At 41.0% G+C, this 21,179-nt stretch overlaps 1 protein-coding gene across 1 annotated transcript in view; it reads left to right on the top strand.

The window, feature by feature from the left end:
• LOC128744292 (mucin-17) overlaps positions 1 to 21,179 on the top strand; it is a 118,563-nt gene that overhangs the window by 89,712 nt on the left and 7,672 nt on the right. Inside the window, exons 2-3 of the mRNA XM_053841159.1 lie at positions 7,671 to 8,657; positions 19,010 to 20,921. Coding sequence (XP_053697134.1) covers positions 7,948 to 8,657; positions 19,010 to 20,921 — 2,622 coding nt within the window. The 5' untranslated portion in view covers positions 7,671 to 7,947. The remainder of the gene's footprint in view (positions 1 to 7,670; positions 8,658 to 19,009; positions 20,922 to 21,179) is intronic.

Below are 21,179 nucleotides of genomic sequence, written 5' to 3'. Positions count from 1 at the left end.
ACTGTTTTTCTATAACTTGGTGGCGGTGAATTTTGGTGACTTCAATTTTCTAAAAAAAAGTGACAAGGTTTCTTCCAAGGTTAGTTAGTCACCTTGGTTTCTTCGTTCCAACAGGCAGGATATTATTTTTGTCTCTAGAACCTAGACTAATATGATATCTGGAAAGTAAACTGACAAAACGTTTAGGGTTAAAGCAGGCCAATTCAACATGGTAAAAACATGGTTTGCATATTTACCCATACTTTCTTCATTTAGCCTAGTATTTCTCGATTGGCCGCAGCACCGGTGTATTTGAGGGGTTATGACCTTTCAGCACGAAATCGACATTATTTGCCTTATGCCAATCCAGCACGGCCTTTGCACAATGGCATGAAGTCAAATACTATCAGAAGATCGTAGGACAGTTTTGTGAGACTTCAGAAGAGAAATAAATCGAGTCTTGGATCCTGGAATGTTACCTTAACTAGGTCAGAAAGATGTTCATTAAATCGGATAATTCGTAGCCTGTTTGTCGAGTAAGACTCAATCCACTTTAAGATTTTTAGTAGGAAACTGTTTATTTTCAAACAAAATCATAAGTTTCAGCTTATATTTTTCAAGAATGTTCTAACTTTTCATGATGCCCTTAATGTGGATTTGCACATTGTTCACTGCAACTTTTCGGATATAGGGCACGGGAGGGTATTTTCAGCCCAGCGACGGCTGCTATTTTTTCAGCCTATGGCCTAGTTCTAGTGGAAGAACAGGTGGTTTTGACGTTCTTTGAATAAAAAATCTTGAGAAAATAACTATAACATATTAAAATTGTATTGTAAAATTGTAATTGTATTTTTATTGGCGAAAGAAAAGGCAAATAGGCTGAATTTAGAAACCTGCTGAAAATACCCTCCCGTACCTTATTTGGAAAGAAAGTAAGTGTACACGCAGAAAAATGGTGATAGTTTGAAACAACAATCCCCTGTTGTTGAGTTCAACTTGTATCATATTTTTGAATCAAAAAAATATTGTTTAAACTGAATTCGTACTTCTTTTACTAGCACTTGTCCAAATCTTTTCCAACATATGGAACAAAACCTAATTAAAAAATGTGGTCCACGATATAGTTCACGTTCAAAATATGGTTCAGGTTTAGTATCTGGTTCGAAATCTGATACAAAATCTAGTTGCTGGTTTAAAATCTGATTGAAAATGTGGCCCAAATGTGTGATCCGAACCCAGCTAGCATTCTCATACGTGACAAAAAGATAGAGTGCTCCAAAATAGTACGGATATGCCAATTTTGCGCATCAAATACGATTTATTAGCATTACTGCAGATATACATGCTAATAGATCATATTTGATGCGCAAAATAATCATATGCGTACTATTTTGGAGGCGATATTCGTGATTAGGAATAATTATAAGCGTTACGACTATATATGTATTTATATACGATAATATCCGATTAAGCGCGACTCGCTTCATAATGTTATACAATTTTATGCTGAAAATCGTATGATGTCAGTTTCTAGCATTGTATCGATAGAAAATGAGCTTAGGTTCACTTTATCAAGCTTTAGTTATGAGATCAAAGTTGTTAAAAGATATTTACGATAATTTTCGTACATTGATATAGGAGTTGGCGCTAGCTGGGAAATATTCAAAACCTATTCTAAATTTGATAAAAATCTGGTTCAAAATCTGGTCCAGGATCTAGTTCACATCTGCTCCAAAATTTGTTACAAAATCGGGAAAATTTGATAAAAATGTGTTCTGGAAGCTGTGGTCTAGGCCCAAAATATGGACCAAGCCCAGACACTAGTTCCAAACTTGATCCAAAATCTGGTTGGTGGCTAAAAATCTGATCTAAAATGTCCAGAATGTCAGGTTCAGAAGCTGATCCAAAACTTGATCAAAAATATGGTCCAAAATAACATCCGAAATCTGGTCCAAATCTGGTAAAAATGTGGCCCAAAATCTGATCTGGAATCTGATGTAGCGTCTAAGATCTGTTTCTGGTCCAGAATGTAGTCCGAGTCCAAAATCTGACTTCAAATCTGATAAAAACGGTGTGCAAAATGTAATCAAAAATGTGGTTTAAATTCATATCCAGACCAGGCCTAGAATCTGGGTCCAAAATCCAATCCAAAATATGGTCACAAATCTGATCAAAAATGTGTTACAAAATTTGGTCCAGAATATGTTCCAAAATCTGAAACAAAAGTTGATAAAAAATGTGGTCCACGATGTATTTTAGGTCTCAAAGATGGTCCAGGTCCGAAATCTGGCTCAAGATCCAAAATCTACCAGATGGTGGTTTAAAAACTGATTAAAAAATTGTGGCACATAATATCCTCCATTTCCAACATCTAACCCATAAAAATCTGATCAAAAATGTAGTCCAAAATTTTGTTCATAACGTGGTCCAGTTCTAGAGCCTGGTCCAAAATTTGATGAAATATCTGATCCGAAATCTGGTAAAAAAATGTGGTCCATGGCCAAAATCTGGTTTTGTTCCAGACTGTGGACCAATATCTGGTCTAAAAGCTGTTAAAAAATGTGGTCTAAAATTTGTTCCAGAAGGACTAAAGGAATAGAATCCAAATCTGTTCCAAAATTTGGAACACAATCTAGGTTCAGAATATGGTTGATGGTTTAAAATTTTATCAAATAAAATAAAAACACTGATTTAATAAACGAGAGTGTGCTAAATTGTGTCTTCGCCAAGGGCGTCACAATGTTACGCTACGGTTTTTGACTTTGACTTGACTTTTTCGGCAACAATCCGGTTAGCGAATCCATACCCAATTCAGGAGTAGTCTCTAAGTTTCTCGGTCTTGGACTGCCGCTCTCCAATCTCCCCTAACACCTGCCGCTCTAGCATCCACTTCAACAGCGCTCATCCAACGGGTATGGAGTCTGCCTCGACGTCGTCGGCCTCTGTCGGGTTGTCTGCTAAATATTGTTTTCGCTGGGCTCTCATCCCGCATTCTTGCTACGTGGCTAACCCATTGTAGCCTGCCGTGTTTCAGTCGTTTCACAATATCTGCATCTTTGGTATATTTCATGATTCATACGCCTACGCCACACTCTTTCGTCTAATTTGCCGCCAAGAATTGGTCGCAGGATCTTACGCTCAAACCGCACTGATATTCGCCAACAAAGGTTTCCTGCAACGGCCTTAGTCTGAGAAACAGGATGTGGAAAAGAATTTCGTATGCAGAATTGAGAAGAGTAATGCCTTGATAATTGATGCATTCGAGTCGATGGCCTTTTTTGTAAATGGGATATTTGAGACCTTCCAACCAGTCCGTTTCTCCTTAGTCCATACCTTTAGTATAACTGCACTGCATGGACTGCACAATACAGCCGCTCGCTCCCGATTTTCGAAAGTTCGGCGGGGATGCATGCTGTCCTTTCCAGCTGCTTTTCTAACCTCGTCCAAAGTTGCTGAACTCACAGATTGTTCATCATCCTCAATCGTTATCCAGTTTGTTTCCAACACCTGGTCAGCTCTTTCATGCATTGCTTGGTAAGTTCACTGCCCATCAAACCAGATTTGCTAGAGTATATTCGCAAATTAGGATATTTTTCAATTGCTGTTTTATGCAGCATTTGTACTCGTAGTTGATTTGCCACATCACTAAAAGTTTGCCCCAATTGTGCCACCGCTTTTGGTTATGGTATCGTAAATGAATAACTTGTACCGCAATCAACAAATTATCAATAGGAGAAATGGTTAATAACACTTCCAGGTGGACAAAAAGGGATTTTCGAAATGCTTGTTGCATAATCAAATTATCCTATTTCAAATAATATCATTTTCTTTTTGTCCTGTCACTCAAGTGCTCTGGATATTCACAATGTACCATCCACATACAAATTTCAAGTTTAGTTTTCTCAAAAAAGTTCCATAGACTACACTCATACGAGCAGTGCAGTGAAATTCTGGATCGACAGGGCTACACTACGTCTGTGACCGATAGTGATGTTTCCTTGTAAGTTGGTTGGCAAGCCGTTAATTAAAGGTAAAAAAAAGAGAACCAAGAACAGAACCTTGTGGGACTCCAGACAAAATTGGTTGGTCATTTTTATTCCTTTTAATTAAGCAATTCTGGCTTTAGTTTTCAAAAGGTCGCATAACCCATGCAAAAAGGTTCATTATGCGACCTGAAGCCTAAATTAAAACTAAACTAAAGCCAGAATTAATTGTATTTTAGACATGCTTGTAAGCAGTTAAATCTTCAGTTTGCTTAGTTAGCTTCCATTTTCTGTAAGACAAAAAATCTCCATCTGGGATTATTGCTTCCACTTCACTGGTAAACCAAGCATTCGATTTCATTTAACTGTAGCCCTTAATGGTATAAATTCATTGTGCAGATACAGTAAATGGCTTTTCAACCAGTTGAACAATACGATCAGAATTACTAGTGTTCAAAGGCTCTCTTCAATTTATATAACGACCTGCTTCATGAAGTGCCGCGACATTAAAATTGACGTAATCCCGATAAAAATTTATCTGTATCCATGGAACTGACAGTATATTCAAAGAAAACAAAACCAAATCATGGCTGAATTCTGGATACAACGGGCAATGGTACTTGATTCTGTTTAATAAGTAAAGAATAACAAATAGTGAAAACAAACGTTGAATTCATCATTGCCTAAAGCAGCATTCAGTAGGGTATTGTCGTTATCGTCGGCCACTGTTATGGTCGGGCCATCACGATTTTACAGTTTTAGTACCTCATGATATCTATGATACAACCATTGTATTGTTAAACTTCTTACTGTGATAGCTAACTGTTCACAATATTGTGAGTTTCAATCGTGTATTCAAAAAACCCGTACTGAAATCAGTGACTAAATCTTTCAAAAAAAAGTTTTCCAGGCGCAATGAACTTTTTTTCAAGAAATGATTCATGAAATGCCATTATCGAGATAAATTTTGAAAATGTATGAAGTGTGTTGTGCTGCACACGAAGACTATAGAAAAATCCCCTCCAGTAAGGTGTTTGGGAAGGCTAAGGTGAAATATTAGAAAGCGCTATTTGTAAAGGTCGGGCCACTTGAGTAGTCATGGTTGGGCCACCATAATTTTAAGCGCAGAAGCGCAATAATCGTCACGTAAAATGTGATGAAATAAAACAAAATTAATACGATAAAAACCTAGATGTTTGTTGTTTTTTTTTTCATTGTAGTTGTACACTTCGGAAAAGGCGATTGTAGCAATATTGATTTTACAAGATCGCCAAAATTTCGCAAAAATGCAAATAAAAATAGAGTATATGTACTTATATGAGCCGTTATTCACGGAATTCATTCTTTTCATGTCTCTATATAGAATTACAATACGTATGTCTTAGGTTTTCTGCGTTGGCCCAACCTGTACAGCATGGCCCGACTATGACAACATTTTTTGCCTTCACGTAAATGCCTATAACTTTTTTATTTTTCAAGCAATCAGTTCAAAACCTTTCGGAAATATACCTTATTCTTAGACCTTTGCAACGATGTATTTATATTTCCAAAATCCTTTTGAAACAAAAGTTATGGGGCGAATTCCAAAACGTGGCCCAACCACGACGACACTCCCCTACTAGTGTTAGAGGCAATGTTATTCAATAAGTTATTTAAAAGAAAATTGTTCGCCAAGATAATGTGGATTAACACATTTACACTACTTTTTGTGAGGTTATGTAAAGTTTCTCTTTTATGTTAATAAAACAAAAATGATTGCGACTTTGGAAGACAATACTAGGTATTGCATATCATTGTGGTTAAACCGAAGTGCTCGAACGAGTGATATAAAATTGCACCTTTCGCAGCGACTACCTTAAGCGTTCATCACAAAAAATATGTTTTGTTTGATAATAAAACACCTTCAAATAGATGTAAACTCTATACTTTTAATTGCTTATGCGGATGGCGGTCAATTGAAACTAAGTTGAAAGTAAATCGAGGCACATTACGGTGCAATCATTTCCGGGCCCTGTTTTTCTCTTATCGAGCCGATAGGTAGGATGTTGAAAATTCTAAACGCGCCATTCGATAAGACAATGTGATTCAGTCGGCTGTGGAAGGCTTCAATAAAAAGTAGGTACCTCAATATTGTTCCTCAACAATAACAATTTCGTTAAACAAACTATACCAATGTTTCTATGGAAACAAGCACGTTGTCAACATTGTACAGTTGCAATTTTCGCCGACAGCACATCGACGTAATCTTCGGACGTATGAAATGTACTATTGCCCATTAGCTAAATATGTCTCGCTTTCAAGTCGTTGCCATTGCATAACTTGCTTCCAGCCCTTTTACAGACCAGACCGATGGACATGACATGAAAACATACACGGGCATGGTGACGAAACAATTACTTGTTGTTATTTTCGCTGTAAGCCGCCTGGTCATAGCGTAATCGTTAATACACTGAAATGATTGCAGAGTGTCCACGGCAGGCTCAATTGAACCGGAGAAGAATCCCGATCCTTCATCTTCGCTGCTAGGCAGCTGCTGCAGCATGCAGCGAACATAATTTGATTCGTATTGATCTGCCAGCAAAAATTGCACGGTGTCATAATCGTCAAACATGATTACCTCGTGATGCTCGGATCGGACAGCCTAATAGTTTGAGTAGGAAGACTTTCTCCCGAGTTACGTTCAACGACGGAGGAGACTGCGGACGTTATTGAACCACCCCGTCCCAGTACCGTCATATTTAGTAGTCCGGTTGCCTCACACATCCGTTTGATGTTTGATGACTTAAAAATGACTTCAACTTGGACGCTCGGTTGCTGGCTGCTGGAAGGCCGAAAGGGATCACATCATACCAATTACGGTCCGGTCCGTCGGGCGGTGAACGGGGTAACTAGTTTGTGATTTGTTCCGATGCAGGCGGTCGGCGGTGGTGGTGGCGGTCACATCATTCGACGGACGACGACGGTCTAAAATGGTTTAATGGTGCTCGCTTCATGGTCAATGTTGTTGTAAGAGCGCAATGATTATGCAAAAATATGTGCGCGGCAGTGCGAGAAAGGCAAAAACAAGTTCCGCTGAGACCATTTTCGTTTCTTATCATTAGATGATGATGTCCGATGGCAATCAGTCAGTCGGTTGTGATCGGAGTTGTTGACTTGAGGGTAGCAAATTACAACCCACTGATTTGGGATGCCGACTAATGAACATTGATGTGGTTATAAGTGTATTTATTTGTAATTTTATAGACCTGAATTGAATTTCTCAACACAAAAGTAGAGTACATTCGCTTGCTTGTAAAATTAGCCGATCTAATTATCTGATATACTAATCAAGTTGTGAAAGTATACATAAATTTACAATCTCTGTGACAAGATATCATAATTGCAAAATTAGTGAATTTAAAAGTATTCATGACATTTATCACAAAAAGTAACAAACCGCAAAAGTCCTGAACATGTACAGTTCGCAAATTTCACAAACAGCATTAATTATAAGCTTCGATCGTACCGCTGACCGTGCAATTGAGGCCAATTGAAATGGCGGCGATTGGCGGGCAAATTGTTTGGAAAGTACAGACATTAGTTACGGGCAGGTTAAAATCAACTGAACCGCCTTTACCCGGACCCGGATTTATCTTAAAATAAATACGCTCATCAGTGCCGTGGAATAACTGTTCCTAACTAACGCTAATTTCTCTTCCCTATTCACAGCTTTGAACCCCGTCGAGTGATGACGGCGGCCATCACAATTGACCGGTGAAGATAACAGAGAAAGACCCAACCGGAGCGACCCAGTCTTCGCTTTCGTCTGAACAAAGATGTAATGAGCAGTGTATAAAGCGATGACCGAAAGTACCGATAATCATCTTCAAACATCACATCTCTTCATCACATAGCAGTCTAAGGCCCAGAAACAAAGTGGCATCCTTCTCTCTATCTAGCTAGAAAAAAAAAATCGACCGTCAAAATCATCATCATCATCATCGCCATGCAACGGCGTCAAAGGCATCACACAGGCCAGTATGGGCAAAAAACGATGGCAACCTTACAAGTACGGCCCAGTTCCAGGGTCATTATTGTCACCTTACTGGCGCTGATGACGTTTAATTTGGCGCTTGTTAAAGTTGATGCCGGTGTAATCGTCAAGAGACAACTCTCAGATGTGATAGAAACTACGACAATCGCAGATGGTGAAGAGACCACTACTGCGGCGACACTTATTAGTCAGGAGCAAGCCGGAGCTACTGAGTTTAGTCAGGACGATCCATCACCGGTAGTCACCATCAGTCCTGCGATCAACTCCTCTGTACCGGACACCGGAGTCGGTTCCACCCGAGCGGATGCTCCGACAACTGTCGTTGCTCCAACCAAAGGACACGGATTGCCGACGTCGTTAGACGCTATCGATGGGCGATCTGCTCGCTTGGACATTTCAGCTGAAGATGCAACGGAGTTGCCACTTGCTGTGACATCAACAGCGACGAGTGCTGCTCCTGCTGCTCGCAGAGCAGATCCAGAACCGTCAGAGTCTGAAACCACGACAGTCCCCACCATAGCAGAGGAACCAGTGGCAACCGCATTCAGCAACAACCTACCAAAGGCAATCCTCGTTTCGGAGGATGATGGCCTGCAGCTGGTCAGCGATTCGAAAGATTCGAACGCCAGCGAAGCAGGCAACTTCCGGTTCGATTTAAGTCGGTAAGTTCAACTTAACTCTGTTTAAAGCTACACATCCTCCCATGAACTTTCGATTTTTTTTGGTTCATCATAAATTCCAAAACTCTTCAAACGAAACCCACAAAAAACACGCGCACAAACCATTTCTCTTTATTTTCAAATTGAACCGCCCAATCAAAGAATTACCACCGAAAATGCAAATTTCCAATTGTTTTTCACGTCTGTCCGTCCACTCACCAACATACAACACAAACGCACTTTCCGATCGGATCGAGTTCATCATTAATAAGGTGGTGGTGCTTGCGCGGTAGAAATCAATTAGTGGCACAGATTGGCACACCGTGCTCTTTGCGCCGATCGGCCGACCGACCAGACCATTTGGGGGTAATTCGGACCAGACCAGAGGGTGTAGGATAAATGGAGAAATTTATGCATACATACATTCCTCTAGCCTTGTAATTTATATGCCCACGCGATGCCCAGCCGCGGTGCTTAATTTGCTGATTACAGAGTTTGAATTCAGCTGCAGTAGCATATTTAACTATTGATTCAATTGAGTTATATTTACTCGACGTCACGCATGGCTGGGTTTAGAGTGTACGATGCAGCCGGCGAAGGGAGAGACAATCCGTCTTCTGCTGGCTGCTGCACTGCGGAAAATCAGTTCAGTACGGTATTTTGTGCCCGTTTCCTGCCCGCTGAGAAAGTCTACGGGAGAGCATCGTTTCGATGGATGGTTTAAGCAATCCGCAAAGAAGATTTACCCTGCAAAAAATAGATGACACAAATCAGCGTCAATATTTTGCAAAATTACCACTATTTTTGTAGGTATAAGTTTAAAACTAGAGCAACAATACATTGCAGTTCCTTTTTATTTAATTGGAAGGCACGTAAATGTAGGAACACTAAAAAGTTCAGTTATGGTGTGGTTTGATTTTCAATTGCAAATATTAGTAGAAGTATTCATAAAGCTTTTAAACGAATACCAATAACGGGTGACAACTAAAATTTTGGATTTTTTTTCTCAGGCTGTCAAAAAAAGACAAAGATATATGAAGAAGATCTGATTTACCGAAATTAAAGAAAAAAAATTAATGTACATTTGAAAACGGTCCGTAATCGGCTGTTTGGCGAAGCTTTTGTTTGACGTCGAAGCAGGAGCGTTGTACGGCAGTCATGTCAATTTTGCGAAAGCATCTCTTGATTCCACCAATCAACTGTTTGCAATTCGTGGCTCTCCAGTTATTTTGGTACACCAAGGAACACCAAATCCCGAAGAAATCTTCGATTGGGCGCACTGAGACAGATATTTCGGGTCGTGGTTTTTGGGTAAAAATGGGATCGAATGGCTATTCAGGAACGATTGTGTTTTTTTGGCGTAATGCGATGATGCTCTATCCGGCCAAAACACGTAGGCATCGTCCATCTGTATGATGTTTTTGTAGAAATAGGATCAAAATTTTCTTCAAACATTCATCTGGTGCATCTTAATTGATAACCAAACCAGAGGGCTTGTTGTTGAAGAAACGAGAAAGAAAACGATGTCCTTCTGCGTTCATAATTTAGGCTGGTTTTCCACTACCTTGCTTGCGAACAGTTGTTGTGCATCTTAGAATATAGTAAACAGTCGAAGCCGCAACAAAATCGCTTTTTAAATGCTGTACCGTATACTTTTTGTTGGGATTTCTGTGTCAGTTTGCAGAAGCGTCCCAGCTAGCACCAACTCGTATATCAATGTACGAAAACTATCGTAAATATCTCCTAACGAACTCGAAATCGTAAATAAAGCTGGATAAAGTGGGATCAAGTTGTTTTTTTGTCGTATATAATGATGACTGACATACATACGATTTTCAGCACAACATCGTAGAGTAGTACGGAGCGACTCGCGCTTAATCGGATATTATCGTATATAAATACTTATATAGTTGTAACGCTCAAAATTATTCGTAATCACGTATATCGCCTCCAAAATAGTGCGGATATGCCAATTTTGCGCATGAAATACGATTTATTTAGCATGTATATCTGTGAAAATGCTAGCTGGGGTACAACGCGCTCTCGAAATGCTTCTTGTTTCGACGCGATTTTGGGCAACACTGGGCATTAACAAAACAAAGAATATTGACAAAAAGAGGAAATAGAGAGCTATCACATACATACTCTCATTTCTATCTAAGCTCGTTTGTTGTTGAGTATAGGGGCCTGGAAAAAATCCAAAATTTTAGTTGTCACCCGTTAGAATGAGACCGTTTAGGACCTTATTCGGGGCCCCTTTGCCTCTCAGTCACTTTTACATCTGTTATTGTAACGAAAATTCTCATAGTGCAGAAAAAACAAAACCCTTTTTTTCATTTTAATGTGTCTACTCTCTTTGTTAGTTTCCCTCATTTTGTCCCCCAGCCACTTGTAAATCTGTTTTCTTCCCGGTAATCCCTATAAATCGACAAAAACCCGTTTTTGAGCCTTCCTTTTGTTAATGGCCATCCTATCCTTCCTTTCAGAAATCCAGCAACTTGTACAACTGCTATCATTCCAATTGCAGGAGAAACGCGCTCCTTTACCCATTTGAACCTTTCTTTCCCCTTGTAAGAGACCTTCTCCCTCCTTTGTCAACCCCCCTGCGCTGATTCTTTTATGCCAAAATACATTCATACTCACGTTATTCGTCCTCCTACTTGACGATTCTTTCCCAGTCAGCTTCCTCTTCTGTCACGTAGCTAATTAGGCATTGGTTTGCTCTATGAAAATCACTATAATGGAAACTAAACAAAGGTCTTTTTTACCATATATTCCTCTTCGGTGAAACCCCCCGTTTTCTCAAAGTTATTTGCACAACTGCAATCGGTTTAAATGCAAGAAAAACGCATCCCCTTTTACTTAGCCCCTTGTTAGGGCTCCCCCTTTTGGCCATCTCCCAGTGCTGATTCCCTTATGTCAAGTGTGTCAAGTTTGTTGAAGAGCCATCCAGGCATTTCGGAGTTAGGGCCTCCCCCCGACCCCTGTTATGAACCACCCCCTTTTGTTGTGAGTCCTTTATGTTAAGGAACATATGTGCCAAGTTTGATGAAGAAGCGTCCAGGCGTTTCAGAATTAGGAGGTCCCCTGTTATGACCCCTACTGTTGTGAACCCCCTTCCCTGTTGTCAACCCCTTCAATTCTGATTCCCTTATGTCAAGGAACATGTATGCCAAGTTCGGAATTTCGGAGTTAGGGCCTCCCCCCTGTTACGAACACCCCCTCCTCTTATCAACCACCCAGTGCTGATTCCCTTCTAATATCAAGAAATATGTGTGCCAAGTTTGGTGGAGATCGGTCAAGGCGTTCTGGAGTTATGGTGGAACATACAAACAAACTCACGTTCACTTATATATATACCGTGACCGCTCCTAATTCTGCGCATTTTTCTTTATATAAATACTAGCTGACCCGACAAACTTCGTATTGCCACAAATTAACCTGTGTTGTACATAAATCATGAATCTCGGATGATCTTTGTCACAATCTCGAGTTTTGCTAGCCCCCCAGTGGGCGGCGCTTCCGACGGCGGGTCACCGGCAACACTCGCGACTGTTTCGTCCTGAATGATCTAGTGTTACTATAGATAGTTTTTGTGGTCTTGTATTGACTAATGTTTTATGGAAGAGTCTCGAATTTCTCGAGTTCGATTAGTTTTTGAGTTTCGCAAAAATTTCTGTTTTATTTGTATGAGAGTCTATATTCCCCTACCACAGGGGTGAGAGGTCTCTAACTATCGTAAAATAAATTCAAGACTCCAAAATCTCCCACATGCCAAATTTGATTCCATTTGCTTGATTAGTTCTCAAGTTGTAAGGAAATTTGAATTTCATTTGTATGGGAGCTCCCCTCTCAAAAGGGGAAGGGGTCGTAATTCACCATAGAAAAAATTTCTGCCATCTAAAACTCCCACATGCCAAATTTGGTTCCATTTGATTGATTAGTTCTCGAGTTATGAGGAAATTTGTTTTTCATTTGTATAGGAGCCCCCCCTCCTAAAGTGGGTAGGGGTCCCAATTCATCATAGAAAAAAATTTTGTCTCCAAAAACACCCACGTGCCAAATTTGGTTCCATTTGCTTGATTAGTTCTCGAGTTATGAGGAAATTTGTATTTCGTTTGTATAGGAGCCCCCCCTCTTAAAGTGGGGAGGGGATCTAATTCACCATAGAAAAAATTCATGCCCTAGAAAACTTTCACATGCCAAATTTGGTTCCATTTGCTTGATTAATTCTCGAGTTATGAGGAAATTTGCATTTCATTTGTATAGGAGCCCCCCTTCCTAAAGTGGGGAGGGGTCCCAATTCATCATAGAAAAAAATTTTGTCTCCAAAAACACCCACGTGCCAAATTTTGTTCCATTTGCTTGATTAGTTCTCGAGTTATGAGGAAATTTGTATTTAGTTTGTATAGGAGCCCCCCCTCTTAAAGTGGGGAGGGGTCCTTATTCACCATAGAAAATGTTCTTGCCCTCGAAAACTTTCACATGCCAAATTTTGTTCCATTTGCTTGATTAGTTCTTCAGTTATGAGGAAATTTGTATTTCATGTGTATAGGATCCCTCCCTCCTAAAACGGGAGGGGTCCCAATTCATCATACAAAAAATTTTTGTCTCCAAAAACACCCACATGCCAAATTTGGTTCCATTTGCTACATTACTTCTCGAGTTATGAGGAAAATTGTGTTTCTTTGGTACAGGAGCCCCCCCTCCTAAAGTGGGGAGGGGTCCTAATTTACTATAGAAAATATTCTTGCCCTCGAAAACCTTCACATGCCAAATTTGGTTCCATTTGCTTGATTAGTTCTCGAGTTATGAGGAAATTTGTATGGAAGCCCCCCCTTTTAAAGAGGAGAGGAGTTATAATTCCCCTTATAAAGAGGGGAGGGGTCTCAATTTACCATAGAATAAATTCTTGTCACCGAAAACACCCACATGCCAAATTTTGTTCTGTTTGCTTGATTAGTTGTCGAGTTATGCAGAAAATTTTATGTTTCATTTGTATGGGAGCCCCCCCTCTTAGTGGGGGGAGGGGTTTTTAACCATCACTAAAACCTTTCCTGGCCCCAAAAAACCTCTACATGCATATTTTCATGCCGATTGGTTCAGTAGTTTTCGATTCTATGAGGAACATACGGACAGACAGACAGAAATCCTTCTTTAAAGGTATAGATTTTTTAACATTTTGCATAACTAAGATCATTGCGTTATTTTTTTATAAATGTCTGTTGAATATTACGCCATTATTCATAAACGGGCCATAATATTTGAGAGCGAAATAGTTTAACGTGAAACTGAAAGTATTTTATATGGCAGAAAACATCGTCGTTAGCACCAACGCTAAGATTGTCCTTCTAGAAAATTAACAAATTTATGATCGAAATTCTTTGCAATGATCAAATTACCCAGCATAATTAGAAAGAATAATTAGTTTTAGTCAAAAGGAGTGATTGCATGCTTTACTTTCCTTAGAAAAATGCGATGCAATAATGCGCAGATTTAGGCACAGTTTTTTTATTCATGTTCCAAATTCTGCGCAGTAATGTATCCTACGAAGAAATCGCGAAAGAATACGCAACCTCACCCAAATGGCTGAGGTATAGAGGCATAAAAAGTCAAGTAGAATCTTTAACTTGCATTGATTGGAATCCTGTGCTGTATCTCGGGGTCCGAACCTACGAGCGCCAATTCATGAAACCATGTCTTCTATTTTTTTAATGTCCAACCTCATGGGGCTGTCAGAGACTGGGGAAGTGGTTTTTATATGAAAACACAATTTTTAGTATCAACGTATAAAGACATAAACAGCATGGCAGGTGTATTTATTTTCACTTTTTGGGTGCGCAGAATTAGGAACAAACATGCGCAGAATTAGGAAAATGGGCAAGAAAGTGCGCAGAATTAGGCACCGTGGATAAGTTTATAAAACGAAAAATATACTCAATTGTTGGTCGACTTTCAATTCCCAAATTTTTCACCAGATGTTATAGACCGTAGCACTACACGTTGCTGGTATCCACGTTGTTAATTTAAATCTAGAATACTTAGAATAGCGGAAGAATTATAAAAATGTCTTAACTGCGCAGAATATGGTACGTTCACGGTATATAGGTATGTTGCTGATTCGTCATAATTGCCTATTCCTGTCCTATCCAACACAAATTATCAAAAATATCCGCGATTTTTATGACACCCATGGCAAAATTAGTTATTTCCTAATATTTTAGTTTGTTGACTGTCATACGCGATCAATCGAAGTGAGCTGAGAACTATTTAAATGCTGTTTTTCATTAAAGAATTCCTAGCAGCCAAATTTCCCACGTTTTTTCGTACGACGAAGAAGAAAATGTCGACTAATCGTTTCAATTTCCGTCATTCATATAATGAAAACAGCTCACGCAACTCATTGACGTTATTCTGCAACCGGGAAACGTTGCATGACCAGCAGATATTTTACTGACTTTTTCGCGGTCAAACGTAAACTCTATTTTGATTAAAGCAGAGGAGCGTTTGGTGTGAAAAATGTTTTTAGCCGCAGATCGAAACTTTCCCAGTATTCAGTCTAACATTTTTCGCACCAAACGCTCCTCTGCTTGAATCAAAATAGAATAACATTTGTCATGCCGTCCTACAGAAATACACATGCGCTAGCTTCGTAAACATTATTGTGATTTTTAGTTCGGACGATGAAAAATTTTGATGGACGGATTTTAAAACGGTACGACGAATTTGAAAAATAAAATCAGTTGCGTAATTTCAATAAAATGCTTTACTAATCGCTTTTTAGTGAAGTGCACGGATTGGAAGGTAAATTAAATCCACCTAAGGAATGATGAAAATTAGAGTGGTTTTCCTTACTACGACGGGAATTAGAAATAGACCCTAGGTTAAAACTTTTCGAAAAAATAAAAAAGTATTCTCAAGCAAATACAGCAGTCCGCAGTCCCCCGAATAAGGCGATGAGTGGTGCTGTATGCCCACGGCGGTTTCGTAGTTGTCCATTAATCAATAAAGTTGATTCTTGGTACATTGTTAGTATCTGGTATAACCAAGTCAACTACGAAAAATCAACTTTACTGTTTAATGGACAGCTGAGATATCGCCGTGGGCGTACAGCACCATCCATCGCCTTATTAGGGAGACTGCCGTAATCCATTTATCGAACAGCGGCCATCTTGCCCCGTGCGATTGCTCGTCTTCGTCGTCGTCAGCAGCCTAGAGCCGGGGTGGTTTGTGCTGTTTCAAGCAGTCGTCTGCATTCAACCCGATCTTAGGCCACTCGTCGCCAATTTCCCAGTCGTCTCAGAAGTCGCAAATCACTTTCGACCAGCTCGAGCCATCTTGTACGTTAAGCCACCCCCTCTATTCCATCCTTACGATGTGTACGGCCCACCATAGCCTGCCGACTTCCGCCATAGCCTGCCGATGTACGATGGGCAGTGCATACAGCTCTTGATTCATACGCTTGCGCCACTCTCCACTTTCAGTGTGTACTTCGCCAAATATCACCCGCAGTACCTTTTACTCGAACACGGTAAGGGCGCGTATGTCCTTCGTGAGCAGGAAGTAATCGCGAAATTCTCTCGTCCGTGGTACCGATACTGTCCTAAAAGTACCCTATGAAGGTATGAGCTTTCGGCTTGTCCTTCGTGTCGTAGGCCCGTAGTTGTGCCCCGTTCCACGGATGCCGTTACTTCAGCCATTTGGCATTCAAGAGTATTCAAGTTTCCTGGTCAGTTATGTCATCCAGAAGAACCACATGGACAGTCCGCAGCTGATCCGTAGTTAGGACTATGCTGAAAGCTTCCACTATTTCCCTGTAGGTACACTCTAAGGGTGGTTTTGGTGCCGAAGGACCCGCGCAAGCTCGGTTGCGTGGTCTCATTTTAGTGGGACCTTTGTTGCTGATATTCGGCAACGCCGTATCAGCCGATTACTGCCTCTTGGTAACGCTGGCCCGTTCCCGCTGGCCAGGCGAGTTTCTGCGCCTCATCCATTCAGTAGCCCCTGCTATGATACCACTTCTGCCATCGTCGTTCCAAGTTGGATAGTCACTGGACCGCATCACCGGAGGTCTCAGGTTGCCTCTTGACCAGCGGCAGCGGATCGCGAAGGATATCCGCGCAACTCTCTTCATTCTCTGTTGGTGAGCTCAGGCCGCTTAAGCCGAGCCGAACCGAGAAAGCCGTTCAAGATCAGGGATGAGCCCTACGTCCATCACTCCGCCAGTAGCGTCCGAACCGATCGGACTCCGCACTTCCGATCTACCTCCGTGCACCACCTCCACACCTTCTCCGGTGTTTTGCAGCAAGTTTTGGGGGTTGTTGGCTTCCCCGTCAATTTTTTTAAGTGAGTATTTTCCATCGCGATGGTAGTAATCACTTGGGAAGCAGCTTGCTACATTGAGAGTAAAAGATTTTTATAAGATTTGCCGCGAAAGAGACACGATCTCTACTAGCACAGTGGTTATAAAGCAGTTGTGGCAACTGATTTAAAACCAATTTCAGTCGTAAATAAGTTTCTGTAACTAAAAGTGCCAAAAGTGTGCTGCTTGGGATGTGCAGCTCCGGATGGATTCACCACAAATTTGCCATGGAGTCACCCGGAGCTGCACGCCATGCGACAAATCTTAACACTCCTCCTCTATCCTGGCTCGTGACAGACTGCTCGGTTCTCGATCCAATTTCCCCTTCGCTTGTTAGTCTTTTTACGAAGCTATACGAACGTTTATGCCTCATGCTGATTGCTGCCAACTTTTCATTGAATCGCATAGTCAATCCAAACTTATCCGGTGGCTCAGTATAAACCACCCATAGAATTGATTAGTCTTATGTCATTATGTAATTGTATAACTTTCGGTAACCGAGCTTAAACCCACTGTTAACCAGGTTTCTAGCTCTAACTTGAAAATAATTACATTTAATAATTCCCGTTGGTGATCGTTTCGTGTGTTGATATATGACGTTGGGCTTAGTTAACAAAAGGCTCTTACAAGCTACTCGTACATTATTCTCCCCTATCAGCTAATAAAAAATACTTTATCTATGTCAGTTTACAAATCTCACTACTGCACACGATGACTATAAGCACCTAACACTTTACGTGATAGTAGACCACTGAAGCCATCATCGTTTGGGAAGCGATAATATTAAGCAACGCGGAACGAAAAGCTTGTCTAATGGGAAAAAGTTAGGGTTTATTTCTAATTCCCGTCGTAGTAAGCAAAGCCATTCTAATTTTCATCATTTGTTGGGTGGATTTAATGAATACTCCAAAAATTCTTGTGCTGATTTGACTAAAATACACTTATCTTCCGAACCGTGAACTTTGAAATCACTGAAAAGCGATTATTAAAGCATATTATTGAAATTACGCAACTGACTTTATATCTTAAATTCGTTGTAGCGTTTTAAAATCCGTCCATCAAAAATTTTCATCGTCCGAACTAATAATCACAACAATGTTTACGAAGCTAACGCGCATGTATTTGTGTAGGACGGCTTGATAAATGTTATTCTGCAAAATTTCTGCAGGTCAGGCAAGTTTTCCTGGCTGTAGAATAACGACTATGCCTTGTGTGAGTTATTTTCATTTACGAATGACGGAAATTAAAACGATTAGTCGACATTTTCTTTCTCGGCGCACAAAAAAAGTAGGAAATTTAGCTGGTAGGACTTCCTTAATGATAAAAAGCATTTAAATAGATCTCAGCTCACTTTGATTGATCGCGTCTGATAGACAACAAACTAAAGTATTAGGTATAATGACTAGTTTTGCATTGTGTGTCATAAAAATGCTGATAGATTTAATAATTTGTGTTGGATAGGACGGGAATAGGCAATTACGACGAAGCATCAACATACCCTATTTAATTGCGATAATGTTAATACACGGGAGTCACTTTTTATGTGAGGACAGTTTCAAGTTTTCCTGGTTTCCTATGGAAAAACATTTACAAATTTCCGGAACTAGCTTATTTATATTATTATGACATCTGTTGATTACTTTTTATCTAAAACGAGAAACGTGATTGGTGTCGATATGTTTCACTGTTTTCAAGTAAATCGAGAAAAAAAATCGCGTAAACAACAAATCATGAAAAAAGCGACTTTATTGTAATTACGGAGAAATTTATGGTGATTTCCATCACCAATTTATTTTCATATAAGCGTCAAAAATTGTGTACCCAAGATGAAGCCCAGAAAGCATACGCACGTATTCATTTGAAAGATCAATTTCAGGCAATTAATGCTTTTTGTGAGTTTGCTTGTTTAAAATTAATCACACTTGGTTTCATATTTTTTATTAATTTTGTAAATTTTCATCACATTAAAACTTATCATTTCATTTACTTCCAGGTACACCTCGCCGTCAAACTTCTCCCAGGGTGGCATATCGTTGGGCGAATCCCGTTCCGCGCGGGAGCAGTTCTTCGCCGAGCGATCCGATGAAATTACGACAGAACTTCCCGCTGGATTCTGGGAAACCACCACCACGTTGGAAACGCTTGCATCCGATGAGAGCGTAACCGAGCTGGTCCGAGTAGAAACCAACGAAATCAACGCCTCAGGCGTGTTGAACGATACGAATCGTACGGTGGAAAGGAATCATACCGTACGGTTGAACCACTCGGAGGTCGAAAGCACCGACTACCAGGTGGTGTCCAACGAGATACGCAATCAAACAACGCCGAGAGGGAAGAAAGGTAAGTTTTTGGATCAGTTCGGTGCCACCGAAGACAACGACATCAACGGGGCAGCATGGGCTCTGGCAGGAATGCGTATTGTCGAGCGGAACTCCAACAAAGGAGGTCAAGCGACTGCGGAAAGTGTGGAAGTGATTCGAGACGATGCAGAGAATGTGGTGGCTAATAATACGCTTAAGCAGCTGATGGATTGGGCCGTGATAATGCAGGATGCTGATTTTGCAAATAATTCGTTTGTTAGACCGACCAGCGGAGAGGTTGATTTGAAAACTGAACTCAAGGGTCGACGACGCAATGGAAGTCAAACTCCGACGGGAAGTGAGCCGTTGAGTGAGGAGAATCGTATTACTTCGTTGGTGACGGAAGTGATGCCAGTTAGTGTTGTTACTACTACGTCGGCTTCCGCTGTAACTCCAGTGGTCGAAGACGATGGACTGGAAGATTTTAAATTTGAAGAACGAGCAAAGATTTCGGTCGAGACTACAAAACGTCCGGATCTAACGAATTTTATTCAGGAAACGACCACTGTCGTGAACGCTCGAGTGACTCAGATTGCAACTACAGTCGGACCAACCCGAGGGTATGAGGTAAGCGAACTGGTCGATGAAAGCGTGAAATTCGCTCTTCCAGCTCGTACTACAACAAGCCGATTTGAATCCAGCACAATCTATGAAGATTTGCCGGTAACTACGTACTCTCCGGTGTCTCCAATTCTGAGGAGGACGGAAGCTACCACTGAGTCTTTGATGCCCACCACATTCGAATCAATGCGTACACGTAGACCAATCACAACAACCCCACCACCACCACCACCGCCACCAACTACAGTCCGATTAGCCACCGAAACTAATCCTCCGGTTACGACTACCACTACGGTTGTGACACCGACTGACGTACCTCTTCTGAATGAGCTTCCTCACAGGGAAAACGAACCGGATAACAACTCCCCGGAAGTCGACGTAGAAGCTGTCAAGCAGTTGAACAATGAACTTTTGTTGACCACTTCAACCGCTGCTCCAACTACGCAAAATGTCCAGCGTATTATGGAGCCCATTGTACCTCAGGAACCTACCGTCCAACCAACAGCAGTAGAATTCCGTCCAACGGAAGGTACCACCGATAGGGTAGATCTCATCGGAAGTCAACCAACCGTACCGCCAGAAGTACCCACCAATCCTAACCAACCAGTTGTCATCGATGAAAAGAACGTTTACAATACGATCCCTGAAACGACCGACAGCCCCGTTCCCCAGCCAGAACCATCGTCCTCGCCGGAATCGGAACCGACCTTGGAACCAAGCACCACCACAAGTCGTACGAACGTTCGTCAATCGACAATCACTACCGAACTGTCCGAGGAAGAATCGATAACCGAGGAGGACTACGTCGACATCAGTGGGAAAAACGCATCCGCTGTCTCTTCCTCCAAGTCACCACTTGATCAAGAACCAACGGATCAATCGCCTCCACAAGCTGAGGAAGAGGAAGGCAGCAGCGGCGTTGTCATTGCCGTCGTCGCTAGTCTACTCAGTGTGGCACTGTTGCTACTACTGGTTGCAGCGTATGTGAGTATACGATACGGACGTGTGGTATCTGCCTTTTGGAACTGACAAAATTGTATGAAAGAGAACTTCCCAAGTAACTCCAATTTCCTTTATTATGATTTAACCGCTTCTTGTGTAGCGCTAACGACGTTTGTTGTTTCAAAGTAGAAAAGCACCAATCCTAACTCTCTTCTGCACACTCTATCCTCTGTCCTTATGTCCCGAATGAACGCGTGCACATAGTGTAAATAGCCGGTTTTGCCCACCCCTCGCGGAAGG

The sequence above is a fragment of the Sabethes cyaneus genome, chromosome 3 (genome assembly GCF_943734655.1).
Source record: "Sabethes cyaneus chromosome 3, idSabCyanKW18_F2, whole genome shotgun sequence".
Taxonomy (NCBI): domain Eukaryota; kingdom Metazoa; phylum Arthropoda; class Insecta; order Diptera; family Culicidae; genus Sabethes; species Sabethes cyaneus.
Note: the sequence above shows the minus strand (reverse complement) of the source record. Positions and strands in the feature narration are given on the sequence as shown.